We start from the raw sequence: 23,636 nt of genomic DNA, 5'->3' as shown, positions 1-23,636 counted from the left end.
CAAGTACAAAAGGTTGTAGAACACCTAGCAGATTTAACCCAAAGAAGACTACTTCAAGACATTTAATATTCTAACTCCCAAGGATAGGATAAAGAAATGATCCTAAAAGCAACAAGAAAAGCAACAAATAAAATACAAAGGAGCTCCAATACATTTGGCAGCAGACTTCTCAGTGGAAACCTTATATGCCAGGAGAGCATGACATATTTAATGTGCAAAAGGAAAAAAAAACTTTTCTCCTAGAAAGTATATCCACTGAAAATATCCATCAAACATGAAGGAGAAATAAAGACTTTCCTAGACAAACAAAAGCTGGGCGATTTCAATAGCCAACTTGCCCTACAAGAAATGCTAAAGAGAGTTCTTCAATCTGATAGAAAAAAACATTAATGAATGTTAAGAAATCATCTTATTTCTTTGGAACAAAACTCACTAGTAATAATGCACAGACAAAACAGAATAGTAAAACACCATAATTGTCATGTGTAAACTACTTATATCTTAAGTAGAAAGACTAAAAGATGAACCAATCAAAAATAACAGCAATTTTTCAAGACATCCACAGTATAAAAATATACTGACCAGGCACAGTGGCTCATGCCTGTAATCCCAGCATTTTGGGAGGCTGAGGTAGGTGGATTGCCTGAGGTTAGGAGTTCAAGACCAGCCTGGCCAACATGGTGAAACCTCGTCTCTACTAAAAATACAAAAATTAGCTGGCCATGGTGGCAGGTGCCTGTAATCCCAGCTACTTGGGAGACTGAGGCAGGAGAATCACTTGAACCTGGGAGGCAGAGTTTGTGGTGAGCTGAGATTGCGCCATTGCACTCCAGCCTGGACCACAAGAGTGAAGAAGAAGAAGAAGAAGAAAAAAAAAAAACAAAGTGAAGGTATGAAGTTAAACTACAGGGCTATTATTAGTTTCTGTTTGTTTGTTTGTTTTTGCAGTCAATGTTGTCATCAGTTTAAGATAATGGGTTATAAGATGTTTTTTGAAAGCTTCATGGTATTTAAAAACAGCATTCACAAAAAATTAAAAAGATACCACCAGAGAAAATCACCTTCACAAAAAAAAAAAAAGGAAGGTAGAAGGAAGAGAAGAAGACCACAAAACAATGTGAAAACAAGTAATAAAATGGCAGTAGTAAGTCCTTATCAATAATATGTTGAATATAAATGGACTAAACTCATCAATCAAAAGACATAGAGTGGCTGAATGGATAAAAAACAAGACTCACCAATCTGTTATCTACAAGAAACATACATCACCTATAAAGACACACATAGACTGAAACTAAAAAGATGGAAAAAGATATTCCATGCAAATAGAAATCTAAAATCAGGAGTGGTTATATGAGACAAAATATATTTCAAGTCAAAAATTAGGAAAGATTACTATATAATGATCAAAGAGTCAATTCAGCAAGAAGACACAATTGTAAATATATATAATATATATGCACGCAACCCCGGGCACCCATGTATGTAAAGCAAGTATTATTAGAGCTTAAGAGAGAAATAGACCCCAATACAATAATAGCTAGAGACATCAACATCCCATTTTCATCTATACAAAAGCAACAAACATCAGACACAATCTGCACTATAGACCAAATGAACCTAATAGATATTTACAGAACATTTCATTCAGCATCTACAGAATACATATTTTTGTCTTCAGAACATGGATTATTTTTAAGGATAGACCATATGTAAGGCCACAAAACAAGTCTTTAAAACATTCAAAAAATTGAAATAATACTAAGCATCATCTCTGACCACAATGCAATAAAACTAGAAATTAGTAATAAGAGGAACTTTGGAAACTATACAAACACATGGAAATTAAACAATAGGCTCCTGAATGACCAGTGGGTCAGTGAATAAATTAGAAAGGAAATTTAAAAATTTCTTGAAACAAATCAAAATGGCAATTCAGCAGCCCAAAACACATGAGATACAGCAAAAGCAGTACTAAGAGGAAAATTTATACCAATAAGCATCTACATCAGAAAAGTAGAAAAGTTTCAAATAAACAATCTAATGATTCATCTTAAAGAACTACAAAAGCAAGAGCAAACCAAAATTAGTAGAAGAAACAACAAAGGTCACAGCAGAAATAAGTGAAATTTAAATTTTAAGAAATACAAAAGATCATTGAGAAGTTCGTTTTCTGAAAACATAAACAGGGTGGACATGGTGGTTGAATCCTATAATCCCAACAATTTGGGAAGCCAAGGCAGGTGGATTACTTGAGGTCAGGAGTTTGAGACCAGCCTGGCCAACATAGGGAAACCCCGTCTCTACTAAAAATAGAAAAATGAGCCAGCTGTGGTGGTGCAAACCTGTAATCCCAGCTACTTGGGAGGCTGAGGCAGGAGAATCACTTGAACCCAGGAGGCAGAGGTTGCAGTAAGCTGAGATCACGCCACTGCACTCCAGCCTGGGTGACAGAGTGAGATTCCATCTCAAAAAAATAAATAAATAAATAAAAGGAAATCAATAAACCTTTACACAGACTAAAAAGAAAAGAAGACCCAAATATATACAGGATGAAAAAGGAGACATTACAACTGATACCACAGAAATTAAAAGGATCACTAGAGACTACTATAAGCAGCTATATGTCAATAAGTTGGAAAATAGAAAAATAAATTTCTAGATATAACCTACCAAGATCGAACCATGAAAAATCCAAAACCATTATTTATTATAAGCCAATAATAAATAATGAGGTCAAAGCCATAATAAAAATCTCCCTGCAAAGAAGAACCAGGAACCAATGGCTTCACTGCCAAATTCTACCAAAGGTTTAAAGAAGTACTAATATCAATCCTACTAAGATGATTCCAAAAAATAGAGGAGGAAGGAATACTGTCGAAGTCATTCTGCATTGCTAGTATTACCTTGAAAACAAAACTAGACAAAGACTATTTTTTTTTTTTTTTGAGACGGAGTTTCGCTCTTCTTACCCAGGCTGGAGTGCAATGGTGCGATCTCGGCTCACAGCAACCTCTGCATCCTAGGTTCAGGCAATTCTCCTGCCTCAGCCTCCTGAGTAGCTGGGATTATAGGCACACGCCACCATGCCCAGCTAATTTTTTGTATTTTTAGTAGAGACAGGGTTTCACCATGTTGACCAGGATGGTCTCGATCTCTTGACCTCATGATCCACCCACCTCGGCCTCCCAAAGTGCTGGGATTACAGGCGTGAGCCACCACGCCCAGCCCAACAAAGACGTTTTTAAAAACTACAGCCCAGTATCTTTGATGAACATTGATGTAAAATGACTCAACAAAATACTAGCATACTAAATTCAACAACACATTAAAAAGATCATTGAACATGATCAAGTGGGATTTATCATCCCTGGGATACAAGGATGACTCAACATATGTAAATCAATCAGTGTAATGCATCATATTAACAGAATGAAGGACAAAAATTATATGATCATTTCAATTGATGCTGAAAAAGCATTTGATAAAATTCAACATCCCTTCATGATCTGAAACTATGGAACTACTGCAAGAAAACATTGGGGAAACTCTCCAGGACGTTGGTCTAGACAGAATTTTTTTGAGTAAGACACCACAAGCACAGGCAACTGAAGCAAAAATGAACAAATGGGATCACATTAAATTAAAAAGCTTCTGTGCAACAACAACAAAAAAACAATCATTAAGGTGAAGAGATGACCCACAGAATGGGGAAAGATATTTGCAAACTACACATCTGACAAGGAATTAATAACCTGAATACATAAGGAGTTCAATAACTCAATAGGAAAAAAAAAACTAATAAAACAATTAAAAATGGGCAAAATACCTGAATAGACTTTTCTCGGAAGACATACAAATAGTATATGAAAAGGTGCTCAACATCATTGATCATCAGAGAAATGCAAATCAAAACTACAGTGTGATATCATCTCACCGCTGTTTAAATGGCTTATATTCAAAAGACAGGCAGTAACCAATGCTGGCAAGGATGCAGAGAAAAGGGAACCTTCATACACCGACAATGGGAATGTATATTAGTAGAGCTGCTATGGAGAACAGTAATGAAGGCTCCTCAACAAAAGAAAAATGGAACTACTATATGACCCAGCAATCCCACTGCTAGGTGTATACCCCAAAGAAAGGAAATCAGTGTACTAAAGAGATATTTGTACTCCTGTGTTTATGACAACACTATTCACAATAGCCAAGACAGAGAGTGCAAGGGAAACTGCCACTTTTAAACCACCTGATCTTGTGAGAACTCATTATGAGAACAGCATGGGGGAATCTGCCCCATGATCCAGTCACCTCCCACCAGATCCCTCCCTCAACACCTGAGAATTATAATTTAAGATGAGATTTGGGTGAGAACACAGGGCCAAACCATATCATTCCTGGCCCCTCCCAAATATCATGTCCTTTTCACATTTCAAAACCTATCATGCCTTCCCAACAGTCCCTCAGCGTCTTAACTCATTCCAGCTTTAACCTAAAAGTCCAGGTGCAAAGTCTCATATGAGACAAGGTAAGTCCCTTTTGCCTGTGAGCCTGTAAAATAAAAAACAAGTTAGTTACTTCCAAGATACAATGGGGATACAAGCATTGGGTAAATACAGCCATTCCAAATGGGAGAAATTTACCAAAACAAAGGATCCATGCAAGCTTGAAATCCAACAGGGCAGTTACTAAATCTTAAAGATCCAAAATAATCTTCTTTGACTCATGTCTCACATCCAGGGAATGCTGTGACAAAGGGTGGGCTCCCAAGGACAGGGGCAGCTCTGCCTCTGTGGCTCTGCAGGGTACAGCCCCACAACTGTTTTCAAGGGCTAGCATTAAATGCCTGTGGCATTTCCAGACACATGGTGCAAACTGTGGGTGGATCTACCATTCTGGGATCTGGAGCATAGTGGTCCTCTTCTCACAGGTCCACTAGACAGAGCCAGTGGGAACTCTGTGTGGGGGCCCCAACCCCACATTTCCCCTCTGCACTGCACTAGTAGAGTTTCTCCATTAGGGCTCAACCCCTGCAGCAGATTTCTACCTGTACATCTAGGCATTTTCATACATCCTCTAAAATCTAGGCAGAGGTTCCATAATCTCAATTCTTATCTTCTGTGGACATGCAGGCCCAACACCACATGGAAGCCACCAATGCTTGGGTTTTGCACCCTCTGAAGCACCAACCTGAGCTGTACCTCAACATCTTTTAGCCACAGCTGGAGCGGGCACAGCTGGGACACAGGATGCCATGTCTTGAGGCTGCACAAAGCAGTGGGGCCCTGGGTCCAGCCCATGAAACCATTTTTCCCTCATAGGCCTCCAGGCCTGTGATGGAAGCCACTGCCTTGAAAATCTGACATGCCCTGGAGACATTTTCCCCGTTGTCTTGGTGATTAACATTAGGCTTCTCATTACTTATGCAAATTTCTACAGACAGCTTCAATTCTTCCCCAGAAAATGGGTTTTCTTTTCTATCATATGGCCAGGCTGCAAATTTTCCAAATGATTATGCTCTGCTTCCTTTTTACACATAAGTTCCAATTTCAAACTATCTCTTTGTGAATGCATATGACTGTATGCTTTAAACAAAAACAAAAACAAAAACAAAAAACAGGTCACATCTCTAACACTTTGCTGCTTAGAAATTTCTTCTGCTAGATACACTAAATTATCTCTCTCAAGTTCAAAGTTCCACAGATCTCTTGGGTAGGGGCAAAATGCCACCAGTCTCTTTGTTAAAGCATAGTATGAATGACTTTTACCCCGGTTCCCAACAAGATCCTGATCTCTATCTGAGATCACTTCAGCTGGACTTCATTGTCCATGTCACTATCACCATTTTGGTCAAAACTATTCAATAAGTCTCTAGAAAGTTCCAAACTTTCCCACATCTTTGTCTTCTTCTGAGACCTCCAAATTGTTCTACTCTCTGCCTGTTACCTAGTCCAAAAGTCACTTCCACATTTTCAGGTTATCTTTATAGCAGTACCCCACTCTGCCAGTACCAATTCTCTGTATTAGTCAGTTTTCATACTGCTATAAAGATACTACCTGAGACTAGGTAATTTATCAAAGAAGTTTAACTGACTTACAGTTCCCAATGGCTATAGAAGCCTTAGGAAACTTACAATCATGACAGAAGGTGAAGGGGAAGCAAAGCATGCCTTCACAAGGTAGCAAAACACAGAGAGAGAGCACAGGGGAAATGGCCACTTTTAAACCATCAGACCTCATGAGAACTCCCTCAGTATCAGGAAAACAGCATGGGGGAAACCAGCCCCATGATCTAATCACCTCCCACCAGGTCCATATCTCAACATTTGGGGATTACAGTTTGAGATTTGTGTGGGGACACAGAGCCAAACCATTAGAACAATTATAATTCAAATTTTACAGAATAGCATTTACTAGCAACAAAAAATTAAGTAGATATAAAACAAAATGAGTATGTGCAGATGCTGTATGCTGAAACAAAGCACTGTGAAAAAAAATCAAGGACAGCCCAAATGTACCAGTATATACTGCATTCCTCAGCTGGGAGACTCAATATGAAGATGTCAGTTCTTCCGAAACTGATCAACAGATTCAACATAATCCAGTCAAAGTCTCAGGAGGATTGTTCTCTGGATAGCAACAAGCTGATTCTAAAATTTATATTGAAAGGCAAAGAAACTAGACTAGTCCAAACAATTTGGAATTAAAAAAAAAAGGAACAAAGTAATCCTCCTGATTTTAATAATTACTATAAAGTTATAGTAACTGTGGCAAGACGGTAGGAATATATATCATTGGAAATTAATCCATACAAATATGGTCAATGGATATTTACAAATGTTGCAAAGACAATTCAGTGGAGAAAGAACCATTTATGTTTATTTTTAATTTTTTGGAGACAGGGTCTCTCTCTTGCCCAGGCTGGGGTGCATTCATTGGCACAGTCATCGTGCACTGCAACCTTGAACTTTTGTTTGCCTCACCCTCCCAAGTAGCTAGGACCACAGGCATTTGCTACCATACCCAGGTTTTTTTTTTTTTTTTTTTTTGGAGAGATGACGTCTCCCTATGTTGCCCAGGCTGCTTGTAAAGTGATCCTCCTGCCTTGTGCTCCCAAAGTGCTGGGATTATATATGTGGGTTGCCCTGTCTGGAGGGATAATCTTTTTATCAAATGGGGCTGGAACAACTACACATCTAAATGCAACTAAAATGAGCTGTGACTCAGCCTTCCCAGTTTAAAAAAAATTCAAAATGTATCATATATCTAAATGTGAAATATAAAATTACAACACTTCTAAAAGAAAACAGGAAAATAATTTTGTGATTTTTAGGTTAGGCAGAGTTCTCAGGTACAACACCAAAGTACAATCTACAGAAGCAAAATTTAAAACTCTGGTCTCCAAAAGACACTGTTAAAAGAATGAAAAGCCAAATCACAGACTAAGAAATTACTTGCCAATCATATACCAGCCAAAAAGAAAAAGAAAAACTTGTATCCAGAATATGTTCAGAGCTCTCAAAACTTAACTATGAAAGGAAAAACAACCCAATAAAAAAATATGGGCAAAAGAACAGATACTTTCCCAAATAAAATATATAAATAGCAAATAACACAGAAAAAAGTGCTCAACATTATTATTCAGGTTATATTTTAAGTGAGATATTTAATAATAAGATAAAGAGAATATCAAAGATGAGTGTGAGAGACATACAGGAACCAATAATTCAGATGCCAGAGAGTAAAAAATTAAGGGGAGACATTGCAGACATTTTTAAAATATTTGATGGGCTTTTAAGTCATATTGTTTCAAAGCCAGAAATTGGATTAATATGTAGACGTTGAAGGAATGCTTCAGACTCAATATCAAGGAAGAATTCTCTAATATGAGAACTGTCCAGAAGTGAACTGTGCTGCTTCAAAAATCAAATGTAAGCCCTCTTACATTCACAATTCACAAACAAGCCGAATGGTCGTATCTTAGAGATGTTTCCTGTACTGAGTGTGCAGGTGAGTTCTAAACAGATAAGATAATATAATTTTGTAAAGTTCACTCAGACCCTGAGATTCTGTGTTTTGGTTACTGTTGTTATTTGGCATCACAAGATTCATAATAATGTTTTAAGAACTTGGACTTTTAAACTTACTCTCCTTTTAATTAATGAGACTATCCAAATACGCCTCTGATGGAGGTAGCCAAATAAGGTTGCTTTCCCTCATAATCTGTAAGAAAAGGGACTTGTTTTTGATAACTAAATCCAAACAAGCTGAAAATATTTTCTCTCTTCTGCTTACAGTTTGCCAGTGACAACAACAGTTCTACCAAGAACTGTTGCATAGAATAGAGAGACTATTACATTCATCCTGGCTTGCTCTGACAGAAATTGGACTACAAAGAGAGGCAGTTTCAGGGGTGTGTAAACTGTGCAGTTGCATAGGGTTTCATGCTCGGTTTAATGGTTTGCTATAACTGTTTTTGGAATTATTAATTTATGAACAAGGGGCTGGCAAATTCTGCAGCTGGTCGTAACTACAGTCTTTATCTGTAATTCCTCACCACCCACTCATTCCTTGTAATTTTGCAATCTGACTTCTGCCTTCATAGTGGAATAAAACTTCTCTCTCAAGTCATCTATTGGCTAATCACCAGTTCCCACCATCTCTTCTTAATCTTCATTCATTTTATCTTGTATTAAGCATCTTTGTTGATGGACTATACCTTTAAATTCCATTTAGTTTCCATTAACTTACATGATTATGGTTTTCTCTTACCTTTAATTTTGTTTGATAAAGCTGAGTAGAATGATAGAATAAAGTTATCGTGATAATACATACCTCAGGGTTTTTCATTCCTTAGAATGCACCCATACTCTATTCACAATACATACTGGTACTTTCCTGTTTTTATAGACTGAATGACAAAATGATTTCTAAATGGACAAATTTAAAGGCTAAACTACAGTTCCTGCCTGGCTGGTACTACAAATCATATGCAGAGTTTTGGGAATTGTGTTTTGTTTCCTTTAATATAGCAATTAAGTGAAGAACATACCAGTGTTTTCATCTGTTGAACATATAAACGGCCGTAAATTTCCTCGAGTCTCCTTCACAAAGTAATCAATGACACTGAAAAGGTTTGGAAGTGTTACCTGTATGAATAGAGAGTGAGAGAAAACTCAGCGTCACCTGTTAAAAATGGAGTAAGAGAAGGCTCAGTTGGAATCTAGTGGAGATTACTGTCATTACTTCACTTCAATGGATTACTGTATGACCATAGTTTTCTATATGCATGTGTCTTATTTCTCCTTTTTAAATGACCATGTGTCCATTCTCTGTTGAGGAATTACCTCCTTTCCCATTGAAGACAATCTGGTGGACAATAGTTATGTACCTTGCTCTCCTTCAATTAAAGCATAAGAATGTAAGCCAGGTGTGGCTCACACCTGTAATCTGAGCACTTTGGGAAGTGCAGGTGGGAGGATCACTTGAGACCAGGGGTTTCAGACCAGCCTGAGCAACATAGCAAGATCCTGTCTCTACATAACTGAAAAAATTAGCTAGGTGTGGTAGCTCACACTTGTACTGTCAGCTACTCAGGGGGCAGAGGCAGGAGGATTCCTTGAGTCCAGGAGTTTGAGGCTGCTTGAGTTATGATAGTGCCACTGCACTGCAATCAGGGTGACAGGGTAAGACCCTGTTCTAAAAGGGGGAGCAAAAGATTGTGACTCAAGTTAGGCCAGAAAATACTTTCTTTCTGAAATTTGAACTTGAGTAGAAGAACAGAGAAGGATAGCATTTTCCTAATCAGATGGTTCTTAGCACAAGTTGCTTTCTAGTCCCTGAAGGTTTGCAATCCTTCCAGTCATTCTATGTTCTTTTTTTTTCTTTTTTTTTTTGAGACAAAGTCTCGCTCTGCTCAGGCTAGAGTGCAATGGCACTATCTCGGCTTACTGCAGCCTCTGCCTTCCAGGTTCAAGCTATTCTCCTGCCTCAACCACCCAAGTAGCTGGGATTAACAGGTGTGTGCCACCACACCCAGCTAATTTTTAGTATCTTTAGTAGAGACGAGGTTTCACCATGTTGGCTAGGCTGGTCTCGAACTCCTGACCTCGTGATCCACCTGCCTCAGCCTCCCAACATGCCGTGATTACACGTGTGAGCCATTCTATGTTCTTATAATAAATTTATGTTTGCTTAAGTTAGCTATAGTTCGTTTCTTCTGCTTTAAAGCAAATAACCTTTAAAACCAGAGAATTTAAGCACTGTAATATTTTATTGTAACAGGATAATTTGCTTGTCTAGGAATAGATAAAATGTGTCTCTACCCCAAACTAATATTTTTATACAAGTGAAATCAGATTAAATATACCAGACTATACCAAATAACCTTGAAAAGGAAAATGAATTACTGAGCCAGGCACAGTGGCACGCACCTCTAGTCCCAGCTACTCGGGAGGCTGAAGTAGGAGGATCATGTGAGCACAGTAGTTTCAGGCTGGCACTATGATTGCACCTGTGAACAGCCACTGTGCTCAAGCCTGGGCAACATAGCAAGATGCCTGTCTCTAAAACGAATTTCACAAAAATGCAACCTCATTGAGGGCTTGAGGGGTATTGCTGTGGAGGGTGAAAAATGAAAAAATAATCCAGGCTGTTAGTTTTCCTTATACTGCAGACTGTATGAACTAATGACAGAAATGAACCCCAGTTCACCAGTTACAAAGATGACACATTATTATTCCTTGTCCATTGCTTTTAGTCACTTAGTTATTTGAATTATCCTTTAGCAATCTAGTTCTCTGCCTTCTTTATTGAATTTTATTTTAAAAGTCCAGTCAGGAATGGATCTGAGAACCGAGAAGCTTTGGGAGGCATTTATGGCAAAGACGTAAGTGTTCTGTATGAATCAGCAGCTGCCTTGCTCTCTAAGAATTATGACCAAAATATAAGAAATTCAACCACACTGTTCCTTTTTCTATTTCTTCAACACCATGGGCCCAGAGAAGCAGAGGAACTAGGTAAATATAAATATCTTCAAGACCCACTAGTTCTATTTAAGTGATATCCAGAGACATCTTTCCTGACTCAATCTTCCTATTACTTCAGCCTAAAATCACAGAACTATATATAGTCTCTTTTTCAGCATCCTGAAACATAGGCCACATCACCACATTCTCATTAATGCAGAACAGTGTAAATACCAATTATCTCACTTGTATAAAAGGCTTAACAGTATCTACCTCAGGGTAACAATAACAATTACATTGGATGATATATGTCAAGCACTTAGCTATATCATTAGCCCCATGATAAGTCAGCTAAGGTGAGAGAAGAGCTGAAGACAAATAAGAAATCCTTTCTTCACTACTATGTTGCTACTAAGAGAGGATTTCTTAACTTCAGCATGACAGGTATTAGAGGATTAGGCATTTACAGATTTCTTCCCATTAGAAATAAACATATTTGAAGATTTATAATGGGAGAATGTTTAACAAAAATATCTTTCTTTCCCTGAAAAAATTATTCCCACTTTTCTTTTTCTGCAAATTTTTCTCTGCAAAGATTTGCAGAGAAAGAAAAGTGGAAAGAATTTTTAGAAGCAAATTGTCTTTTACTCTGCCTCACCCACCTATTCTTGAATCTCTCTTTTCACCCTGTATGTCTGCCATGTTCAGGGCTCCTTAACTTAACTGGTTTTAATTTTTATTTATTTATTATTTATTTATTTTGACAGCACTAGGAGGCTATAAGGAATTAGGAGGAAGGTCATCAACAACAACAAAAATAGCTACTTACAGGTTTTTCCAGTTCAATAGTGTAGTTCTGTCCTACGCTCATCACTTTGTAGTGCTTGATTCTTGGCATACTACAATGAAACAAATGTTAAATCTCCATTTTATTATATAATTGGGTACATGCAAACTAAAGTAAATATAAAATATCACCTGTATAATCAATCTATGTTCTCATGACTGTAATTTGGCAAAAAAAAAAAAATAAATAAAAAATCCTTGGTGGTTTGCAGTGTCTTTTTTGGGGCTACTCAGTAGAAATATAGGCAATCTAGGTCATTGAGTGGGTGAATGAGAAAGAATCAACAGAGAAAAACAGGAATCAAGAATTAAAAATCTTTCAGGTAGAAATAATTTTATTTAATGTCAATAACCTAGAAAGTAAACAACATAAAATTCTATATAGGTATATAAAAATCAGATATATATTCTCCATATTAAGAGAGAAGTAGGAAGAATTATTAAAAGTACTTTGGTTTCTACTCTACATTATCACTAATCCAACCAGAAGGCACTCAATAGCTGTTATTCATATTCGCTCATATACTGCTGTGAATATCTGCTAACTTTGGAGCTTACTTAGAGAGATGGAAAATACTGGGTCTTAGGCACTATATGAACATGTAGATGAGAACATGAGTATAATACATGAATTGTAATGTCTTCCTCTTCTATAGTCACATACACTCAGAATGATTACCACTTGACTACATGGTTATTTTATTGATTATGAACTGCTTATGAACAAGAAGAATATCCTATTCATCTTTGTGTTCTAGCATTAGGCACACAATAAATATTTATGAAGTTGAGTTTTTAAAGCTTTAGGAGCTGGATGGGTGGAGTCACACCTGTAATCTCAGAACTTTTGAGAAGCCAAGGCAGAAGGATTGCTTGAGCCCTGGAGTTAGAGAACAGACTGGGCAAAATAGTGATACCCCATCTCTACAAAAAAAATTTTAAAAATTTGCCAGACATGGTGGTCCCAGCTACTCAGGTGTTAGGTAGGAGAATCACTTGAGCCCAGGAGGTCGAGGCTGCTGTGAGCTATGATTGTGCCACTGCACTCTAGCCTGGGCGACAGAATAAGACCCTGTCTCAAAAAAAAAAAAAAAAAAAAAAATAGGACCCTCCCATCTAATAATGTTATCTGCTAGAACTAAGCAAATTTATACTGAGATCAGAAGTCAATATCCTTTCAATTAGTTTTGAACCAGAGTATGTTCGTCTTGAATTCCCTTGATTTGTAATGGCAAGAATGTTAGGACTAAAACTTTTCCAGTGTTGACAAGTTAACAGCATTTATTATATTGTCATTTGCTTGAATGACACTAATTAAACAGCTTCCTATGTATAGAAGCTGTCTAAAACAGAAGTGTTCATCATGTTAAGTTAGGCACAGAGCCTTTCTACCTTCTTTTTAAAAAATCTATTCTCCTTCCATTTTCAGTTAGGACTGAAACTGAAGTCTTCTATTTAGGAGACTCTTCTCATCCACCGTTAATCAAAATCACCTCTCTATTGAAAATCACAATGGAAAACAGCTCATAAATTCCAATAACCTACTTTCAAACCACGGAATAAAACCTAACCAGCCTTTTCCCTTCCTAAAAGAAAGTATTCCTTAATGCGGAAACTTCAGGTATCAGTTACAAGTTGATGAAGGAAACACTGTGGACACAGAAGGTTACAGAGTACCCTTTTGGGGTGGTTGTATCTGGCTTTATCTTTACCTCATTATAAAAAGATCTTCATAATCAGACAGTTACTTTTGAAAACTCTAAAGTTTCTATTAGAATGCCTGTATTCCCATTAAATAAGGGATTACTGTTCCTTGGAAGACTGAAAGAAAACTTGGTTTAAATTCTGATTCTGTCATGTGAGTTATCTGAACCTCCATTGTCTTCATCTGTAAAATGGAGATGGTGATGCCTTGCCTCACAGGGCTGCTGTAAGTTAATGTTTGCAAAGCCCTTAGTGCAGTGTCTGGTACATTTAAGTACTCTGTAAATTATAACCATTTTTACTACTTCTTAAATGTATTGTTTTAATGTAGTAGTTTCTGTGAGTGTCATCCCCTTCGTTTGTAAAACATGGAAAATACTGTCTGTCTCAAAGTTTTTTTTGTGCCTGAAGGAAATGTTTGCCAGCACTCAACATAGGACCAACAAATGGTACCCTATAACGGGAACAACAATTGTTGTTATTAAAAGCCATCATATCATCATCATTATCATCATTCATGGCAAAGCTGTGGGAGGAAAAGTGGCAAAGGTCAAAAGGTATCTTCGACTTTTGACTAATATGATGAAAGTCTGAAACAGAAAAAGGTGGGAAAAAAATCCATTGAAGTTGCTTAGGTTTTGACTCTCTTTTTAGACCTTTTGCTTTTCTTTCATATTCTGTCTTGTTTGGCTTTTCCAAAGAAATAGAGATGAAAAAAAAACAAGATTGATGGAATTTGCTATATTAAAGTTTCCTGATGCTGACCTCAAAATGGAAGTCACAGGTCTTTTGTTTTAAGAAAGGTGTTCCCTTAAATGTTGTTATAAATACTTGTTCTTAGCCTTGACCTCAATTTTTGCAAAGAAATCAATTTTGGGTAATATTTCCTACCGCTTCCTTAGCTAATTGCTTTCCAAAGTTTCCATACTACTAACTTGGTACCTAGTCAAAACATTTTCAAGAAAGCCAAACCAAGCCATGACGTTTTGTTGTAAGAACAGCTTTATGTCTTATGAATTCATGCACCACTGGGCTGGGTAAAGGTAGATGATAGTTTACACTGAGACAAGAGTCATCTGGTAATTTGGCATTGAATGGCTTTTGTTTATTCCTGAGAACAACAGTCTTTCCTTCCACAGCTGCTTTGTGAACAGATGGAGATAATTTTATTTTTATGTACTGCTTTGTAAACCAACTTGTACTTTTCAGCTAGTGTTTTACCAAACACATTCATCTAACTTGCATGACTGAACATTTCTCCCATAACCTGTGAGAGAATGAATTGGTGTTGTGGGTAACACAGGTGCTTCCTAATAGCCGAGGTTTCTACCAAATTCTTTACATTAAGTCATGCAGTATATAACAAGCTAAAATCTAATACTCTATACAATTGTTATCCTTTAAAATTAAATGACCTGTTAAATAGAAGACATTAAATTCAGGTACTCTGAAACGCCTGTTTCGATGCATTAGAGAATACATTTAACAAATCTTGACATCATAGATGGATCTGGCATATAAAGAAAATTTGTGCAACACAAATGAATTTTTCTTAGCCACTTCCAGGTATAAACTATTTCTCAAAGCCTAAATAAGTACACACTGACTCAAGTGTTAGAATGCTTTAGTTTAACCACTATACTTCTTGTTTTCCAAATATAAACTTTTGTAGGGGGAGAGCAATTAGTTTTATAAAATGTTGTAAGTTTTGATGACCATCGGCTCACAAAAGCATGAATTCCTATATAAATAAATTCAAACTGCAAGTGAGCTTATTAAATTTAGACTTATACAACTTTGATATGAACTCCTTTTCCAGACTCTCTTATTAGTTTAACATACAACTTAAATACAATAAAACTGTGAGTAAAAACTGTGACACGACATTTATATCCTAAGTACAGAAATTCATAGTTTAGTCACACACCACATCTGTAGCAGAAAACAGTCATTTCTTGTAGTTAATTGTATAGAAAATGTAATGAAAGAGTTGGACCAATCTAGACTACCTTAAAAGGGATCAGGCTTCTCTGTGCAGGAACTATGCAGTCTTTAAGGAGCTAACAGATCTTTATATTTTGTTCATTTCATGCAGAATAGTAAGACAGGGGTCACATTTAAGTGGATCAACCACTCAATCTGACCAAGAAAGGAATAATATTAAGGAAAAGAAAATCACTCTCTTTGGTGATCTAATTATACTTTTAAGCATTTAGATTATGTTTTTATTAAAAATTATCTCTTTATTTTTAATTCAATACATCCTCTTATTTTTAAACGTGGAAGTAAATGGTTAAGTATATGCTGTAGTTTATGGGATAAACAATTTCCAAAATCCTGAAGAAGGACAAACTTCTTGATTGGGATATACTATAGAGAAAAATCCACTTTTCTCCTACAAATTATCCTAAGTTCACTGATATTTAATGGCAGTTATAACAATAAGAAAAATGATTTCTTTTGGATTTGTTTCAAGATAGTCAATTAAATTATAAATCAAATTAGGTTGTAACTGAAATATCTATTATTTTCTACCATATTTCAATAGAGTTGAAAATCCAATAACTTCAAATGTTAGCTTATAATAAACAAAACATAATGAAACCACGAGTTTAAGTTGACAGACATTCATTGTGGAAATATACACACAGAGATTTACACACACACATATTTCTTTACACAAAGAACCATGATCTGATTTACCATCTAACATTCTTGCCATATGTTCAGTGTCCATGACTAGTGTGTAAAGACAAATATCTGTTTACAGCAAGTGAATAAAGCTTACTGGTCTGTGGTTCACACTAGCAATGTAGCCATAATGCCATGTTTTTAAATTTGTCTCTGGAAGTTGTTTCTTTTTAACTGCTTTATTCACCATACATATCTTCATATTTAGAATTATAGATGTTTATGGGGTGGATTAGTAGATAGGTTCATTGATAGATATGTTATAGTATAAAATTTAATAAGATAATATTATCCCCACTAGGAATAGCAAATTCAAAAATAAAAGTTCTGTTTATGCGTATATATTAAAGAAAGTCATTGACTGAATATTTTCATGTAAGACAAAATCTCTATATTTAAATTATATTATCAGTTGTGGAAGTATTAACTAAGCCAGAGTCCCCAGTGAAGTGCAAGTTCTCATAAACTTTGAAAGCTGGAGTCTATTGAAAGATCTAACTACTGTAACTACACAGAAAACGTTTGCATTTAAGTGTTACTGACTTTATCAAAGTTAAACCATTTGCCAGAAAGAAATTAGTAACTTTGACAAAGAGGCTCCTAAATGGCCTGTTTTTAAATAGGTAAGTCAGATTATGACAACAGTTCAGTGGCCTCTCATGTCATTTAAAGTAAAACCCTTGTCCCTACTATGACCTGCAGGGCTTTGAGTGATCTTTCCTTACCCCCACCTCTGGAATCTCCTCTCCTACCACTTTTCTCTGCTCATTTCATTACCGTCACAATAGCCCTTTTCTTTTCTTGAACAAGTCAAGCATTCTTCTGTCTCAGAGCATATGCACTTGCTGCCTGGAGCACTTTTGCCCCAGATATTGGTAGGATTTATTTTCTCACTTCCTTCAGCTCTCTGCTTAAATCAGTTAATAAAGTAGGTCTTCCTTGACCACTGTATATTAAAGCAACAGCAACCATAAAAATGTGCTCCCTTTATCACATCATCTCTCTCATCCTGCTTTATTTTACTCTGTAGAACTTATTACCACATATATTTTTGCTTATGTGTTTAAGTCTATGTCTCCTTATAAGAATGTAAACTCACTGAAGATTGAAACTAGGATGTTTTGCTTTTTATATTTTTATTGCTAGGCAACTCAAACCAAAACAGGGATGTTGTTTGTTTTTTTCAGTGCTGTATTCTCAGTGCCAAAGTATTGCTTGACATATAGCAGCTGCTCAATAAATATTTGTTTAATTGAATGAATGAACAATACAACTATATCCAGGACCCAAATAATGTGCTATTCCTTCTTCTTCCCTGCTGCAAATGTTAGCACTGGCTCAGTCTTTACTATTGGTTTTATGACATTCCCTACCTATTCTTGTGTTCATGTTTTTAGCCCCCAACAAAACACATAGCAGGTGTATTAAGTGATACCATGCTTTTAAAAATTCCATATATTTTTAAAAATTAAACATACTCTATCTCCTGCCGGATAGTGATGGAGTAGTTTCTATTGTCACTGCCAGGCCTTAGGATCATATTTCCCAAGGAAGGGTTCTTCTGGAGCATCTCAGTTGCCTCTTTCCGGGACACTGTATAAAAACATCTACGGAGGTGAGATTAAGAAAACAAAATTTATTTTTAACTGACAAAGATCATTACTTGAAAAAAAAAAAAAATGCTACCAAAATAACTTTGAGAGCTGCAGTTGTTAACTTTCCTTAAAACTTCTGGCTTTATTATTCCAATTATGTAATTACAGCGATCTATTATTACAAGCCTATGCCACTGTGAGTATGTTAACATTAAGGCCTTCCTTCCTTAATTCTTTCAAAGCCTTTTTATACAAAGAGAACCTGAAAAGTTATCTACTGATCAATATATAATCAGCATTACCATTTGAAAATCTACAAGAATTAACAATATATTCCAGTCTCAGTTGACAAATAGGTTCTTGGATAAATATCTGTTGGGGGATTTCCTTTCAGGGATATAAAACATGTAAGTATTTCTCTTGTATGGTCTACGTTTTATACAACTGATATTTACGCATGTCTGAACTCACTTCTTTTGGTATAATATGTCTTTCTATGGCATTGTTATTTTTATATGAAAAAAATTAAACACTTCTCATTTTTATAATATGTAGATGCTCCTTGAATTATGATGGGATTATATCCTGATAAACCCACTGGAAGTTGCAAATATTATAAGCTGAAAATGCGTTTAATACACATAACCTACTGAATATCATAGCATAGCCTAGCCTACCTTAAAAATGCTTAGAACACTTACATTAGCCAATAGATGAGCAAAATCATCTAATAGAAAGCTTATTTATGATCAAATGTTGAATCTCATGCAATTTATTGAATACTGAAAGTGAAAGACAGAATGGTTGTATGAGTACTCAAAAAACAGAGTTTATACTGAATGCCTATTGCATTTACATTATCTCAAAGTCAAAAAGTCGTTTAACCATTGTTCAACCTATACAGATCACCTGTATATTATAGTCAAGAAAATATATAGTCATATTCATAGAAAAAAAAATACCTCATAGAAAAAATCTGGTAGGAGGCTGGGCGTGGTGGCTCACACCTGTAATTCCAGCACTTTGGGAGACCAAGGCAGGTGGAACACTTGAGCTCAGGAGTTTGCGACCATCCTGGGCAACATGAAAAAACCCTGTCTCTACAAAAATAAAAAAATTAGCCAGGTGCAGTGGCAGGCGCCTGTGGTCCCGGCTACTCAGGAGACTGAGGGACAGTAATCGTTTGGGCCCCAGAGGCAGAGATTGCGGTGAGCTGAGATTGCACAGCTGCACTCCAGCCTGGGTGACAGAGTGCCATAGTGTCTTAAAAAAAAAAAAAACTGCCCCTCAAAAAATATGGTAGAATATCAGTACACTAAAATGTTGATAGCAAATATCTCTGAGTGGTGGTGGAAGAAGAAATTATTTTAACCTTTTATACATAATAAACATTTATTACTTGTTTTATTGAGAAAAAAGAAAAATTAGCAGTCTTTGTGACTTTTCACCTATCAGTCCGTCAGTTGCCAGTGGTTTCAGGTAAATGTGATGGTTGGCAGGTTTCAGTGACTATAGTACAGATAGAGTATGCAACAGAATTCTATGTCAAAGAGAGTACAAGGACAGTTTTTAGGACAACACCACTAAGATTCCAGGAGGAAAGAGCTCAGAATCTTTTCGACAATATAAAAAAATAAAAAAAATAGAATAAAATAAAAACATTAAAAAAAGGCTGGGCATGGTGGCTCACACCTGTAATCCAAGCACTTTGGAGGCCAAGGTGGGCGGATCACCTGAGGTCGGGAGTTCAAGACCAGCCCGACCAATACGGTGAAACCCCGTCTTAAAAATATATCTATATCTATATCTACCTATATATCTATATATATATCTATATATATCTATATTTATAGATATATATATCTATGTATACACACATATATTAAGATGTTGGTGAATTTAGCATTTTCTGCACCTCTCTATTTTCCAGCACCTTACACATTTTACCCAGGGCTGTTGTCAAAGTACAAGCTCAATGACTACTCACTGATTGACGACTGGCCAGTTGAATAGAACATTCTAGATATTTAAAATTTATTGGTATAATCTTCTGATAGAAAATCAGTCAATCATAGAGTTTGCATAGTGAAAAAAATATATTTTCCTGCCTTCTTCATAGGAGTTTTTATTTAGGTGTGAGCTCTGGAAAGAATATCTATTTATTCTAAAAACGTGGGTGGAAGGGGATTTCCTGTGTGGTAAGCGGGTTGGTTCAAATTTGCATTTTGTTGATCATGACATAGAAGAGGAAATGTGGCAGGTACTCAGAGATATACAGTTTATCCCCAAGACTGCTTATTGTCCCTGGCTTAACACGATCAAGTGGCTAACTCTCCTTGATAGTTGGAAATTAGTTTCAACAACTGAATGAATAAACTGCAGTTCATTGTGCACTTACGCTGGCATAGGGTTCAGTACATCCACATAGTCTTCAGTTGATTCCTTCTCCTTTTCCAGAGATGTCCTCTGCTCTGTCTCAATCCTCCTTTTCTTTTCTCTCTCTAGGACCTCATGCAATTTAATTACTTGCCCAGGTAGGAGTGACACATTTTGGGGAACTGACAGCTGAAACCAATGAAAAGAGTAGGTAGGTAAGAAAACAGCTTAATAACTTACGACTTTAGAAAAGATGAGCCTGTTCTGGTCCGACAGGGCTGCAGTTACCTGACAGAAATGGATGAGTAGGGAATAAGAAATAGAGGATTTTAGTCTAGGGTGGGTGTCCCAGAACTGCCTCTAGATCAACTACAACCTGCACAAAGTGCCTCCCCTTCTTCCAAGGAATCTTCCTTTTGGTTTGGTCCCAAAGCAAAGAACATCTCACCTTGCACTACAAGCTGATTCAAGTAAAAACAAACCGCACATTTTTCATTCTGAGCTCACTTGTTCATCAATGCCAGGGAAGTTCCAGAACACCTTCAAGGTGCCTCACTCTCTCACAAGTAATCCAAAATGATTTGCCCCAGCCACAAGGCAACATGGGATTCAGATGGAACTGCTGATTCGTTGACTGAAGGTCAGCAGTCAGAGGTCTCTATTGTGTGTTTGTGGTGTGTTTCAAACATTCATTTACATGTTAGAATTACTAGTTGGAATTTCTACTTACTAGTTGGTTTTGTGGTGGTTGTTACCTTTTCTTGAGATGTGTTTTGGATTGACTCACCCATATTTGTCCTTCTGATTTATATTCATACCTTCAATTTTGACCTCATTATGACCAGCTCTGTGCTCTTGGAAGGTATAGTTTGAATGGTAGGATATTTGTTGTATGTGACACGAGCAAGTCTGTATTTGGAGGTAGCCTTGTGTGATTATCACCAAGGGGTGCATGCTTTCCAAGAGGTATACAAGAAAGACCATTAGAGTATGTGAAGAAAACATTAGTAGAACTTTACTTTCTATAAGGTTACTACTTTGCTAATTTCTATTATTATGTATGTTTTAATATGTGTATGAGTACATATAAAATTTACATAAATATTTACTAGTAGGGATACACAATAAAAAAAGCTTAGAGACATTTTAGATAACTAAGCTAATAACCAATAAAACAATTTCCGTATATACTAGAAAAAAATTAAATAATGGGAGAAGATACCTAATGAAACACATATTTTTATTAATTGACTATTATAGCTCAAGCATTGTACTTGTTTTATTGCAACTCCTCACAGAAATGCTACAAGGTATTGCTTTGCGGGAGGGCACAGTGGCTCATGCCTATAATCCCAGCACTTTGGGAAGCCAGTGAGGGTGGATATCTTGATGTCAAGAGTTCAAGACTAGCCTGGCCAACATGGTAAAACCTGTCTCTACTAAAAACACGAAAGTTAGCTGGACAGTGTGGCATGTTCCTGTAATCCCAGCTACTTGGGAGGCTGAGGTAGGAGAACTGCTTGAACTAGGAGGGAGAGGTTGCAGTGAGCCAAGATCAAGCCACTGCACTCCAACCTGGGTGACAGAGCAAGACTCCATCTCAAAAAAAAAAAAAAAAAAAAAAAAAAAAAAGGTATTGTTATCCCCAATTTACAAATGGTGATATAGTTTGGATATGTGTTCCTACCAAAGCTCATGTTCAATTAGCCCCAGTGTTGGAGGTGGGGCCTGATGGGCAGTATTTGGGTCATGGGGATGAATCCTTCATGGCTTGGTGCTTTTCTCATATTACTGGGTGAATTCTTGTGAGATCTAGTCATTTAAAAGTGTGAAATACCTCCTTCCCTACTCTCTCTCTTTCCTATTCTCACCATGTGACATATATTCTTCCCCTTCATCTTCTGCCAGGAGTAAAAGCTCCTTGAGGCCCTTCCAAGAAGCTAAGCAGATGCTGGCATGATGCTTTCTGTGTAGCCTGTAGAACCATGAGCCAATTAAACCTCTTTTCATTACAAATTACCCAGTCTTAGATGTTTCTTTATGACAATGCAAGAATGGCCTAATACAAATGGAAAAAAAAAATCAAGCTCAGAAAGATTAAATAACTAGTCCAGAGTCACACAGCTAGTAAGTTATGGAAAGGATGCAAACTGAGGTTTATTTGATTCAAAAGTAATGTGTCAGCTGTTTGAACTACATGCAATCTGAGCTTTTCTCATTTCTTTTTTTTTTTTTTTTTTTGAGATGGAGTCTCATTCTGTCACCCAGGCTGGAGTAGAGTTGGCTCAAACTTGGCTCACTGCAGCCTCTATCTCCTGGGTTCAAGAAATTCTCCTGCCTCAGTCTCCCGAGTAGCTGGGACTATAGCTATGCACCGCCAGGCCCAGCTAATTTTTGTATTTTTAGTAGAGACATGGTTTCATCATGTTGGCCAGGATGGTCTTGATCTCCTGAACATGTTATCTGCCTGCCTTAGCCTCTCAAAGTGCTGGGATTACAGGCATGAACCACCACGCCTGACCATCTCTCACCTCTCTACTAAAGTTTTCTTAATAACAGCATATTGTAAATGTTCATATACTCTGATCTGGAATCACAACACAAAACAACATTTACAGAGTACAAAATTTGAGGCAACTTGTCTTCTCTTAAAAATTCACGCCGGGCGCGGATGGCTCAAGCCTGTAATCCCAGCACTTTGGGAGGCCGAGGCGGGTGGATCACGAGGTCAAGAGATCGAGACTATCCTGGTCAACAAGGTGAAACCCCGTCTCTACTAAAAATACAAAAAATTAGCTGGGCATGGTGGCACATGCCTGTAATCCCAGCAACTCAGGAGGCTGAGGCAGGAGAATTGCCTGAACCCAGGAGGCGGAGGTTGCGGTGAGCCGAGATCATGCCATTGCACTCCAGCCTGGGTAACAAGAGCGAAACTCCGTTTCAAAAAAAAAAAAAAATTCACATAGGCTGGGCATGGTGGCTCACACTTGTAATTCCAGCACTTTGGGAGGCAGAGGCAGGAGGATCTTGCCTGACTTGAGGTCAGGGCTTTGAGACAAGCCTGGCCAACATGATGAAACCCTGCCTCTACTAAAAATATAGTTTTTAAAAACTTAGCCAGGCATGTTGGTGGGTGCTGTAATCCTAGCTACTCAGGAGGCAAAGGCAGGAGAATTGCTTGAACTCAGGAAGTGGAGGTTGTGGTGAGCCAAGATTATGCCACTGCACTCCAGCCTGGGTGACAGAGTGAGAACCCATTTCAAAAAAATGAAAAAGAAAAAAAGAAAAGAAAGAAAAAATAAAGTAAGACAGAAAGAAAGAAAGAAAAAGAAACAAAAGAGAAAGAAAGAAAGAAAAAGAAAAAGGAAGGAAGGAAGAAAGAAAGAGGAAAGTATTTTTGAATATGCTGTATTAGCTACAAATATAAGAATATACAAAGGACTATTGAGTCAAATAT

General features: G+C 37.0%; 1 protein-coding gene across 2 annotated transcripts in view; it reads right to left on the bottom strand.

Annotated features, from left to right (window-relative positions):
• STAP1 (signal transducing adaptor family member 1) overlaps positions 1–23,636 on the bottom strand; it is a 47,011-nt gene that overhangs the window by 5,546 nt on the left and 17,829 nt on the right. For both annotated transcript variants that reach the window (XM_074396218.1, XM_003931891.4), the window contains 4 exons: positions 20,202–20,368; positions 17,687–17,815; positions 11,797–11,866; positions 9,053–9,149 (listed from right to left, as the gene is read on the bottom strand). In XM_074396218.1, the coding sequence (XP_074252319.1) occupies positions 9,053–9,149; positions 11,797–11,866; positions 17,687–17,815; positions 20,202–20,368 (463 nt within the window). The remainder of the gene's footprint in view (positions 1–9,052; positions 9,150–11,796; positions 11,867–17,686; positions 17,816–20,201; positions 20,369–23,636) is intronic.

This window comes from Saimiri boliviensis, chromosome 3 (genome assembly GCF_048565385.1).
Source record: "Saimiri boliviensis isolate mSaiBol1 chromosome 3, mSaiBol1.pri, whole genome shotgun sequence".
Lineage (NCBI taxonomy): Eukaryota > Metazoa > Chordata > Mammalia > Primates > Cebidae > Saimiri > Saimiri boliviensis.
The sequence above is the reverse complement of the archived record's forward strand: the minus strand, read 5'-3'. Positions and strand labels throughout refer to the sequence as shown.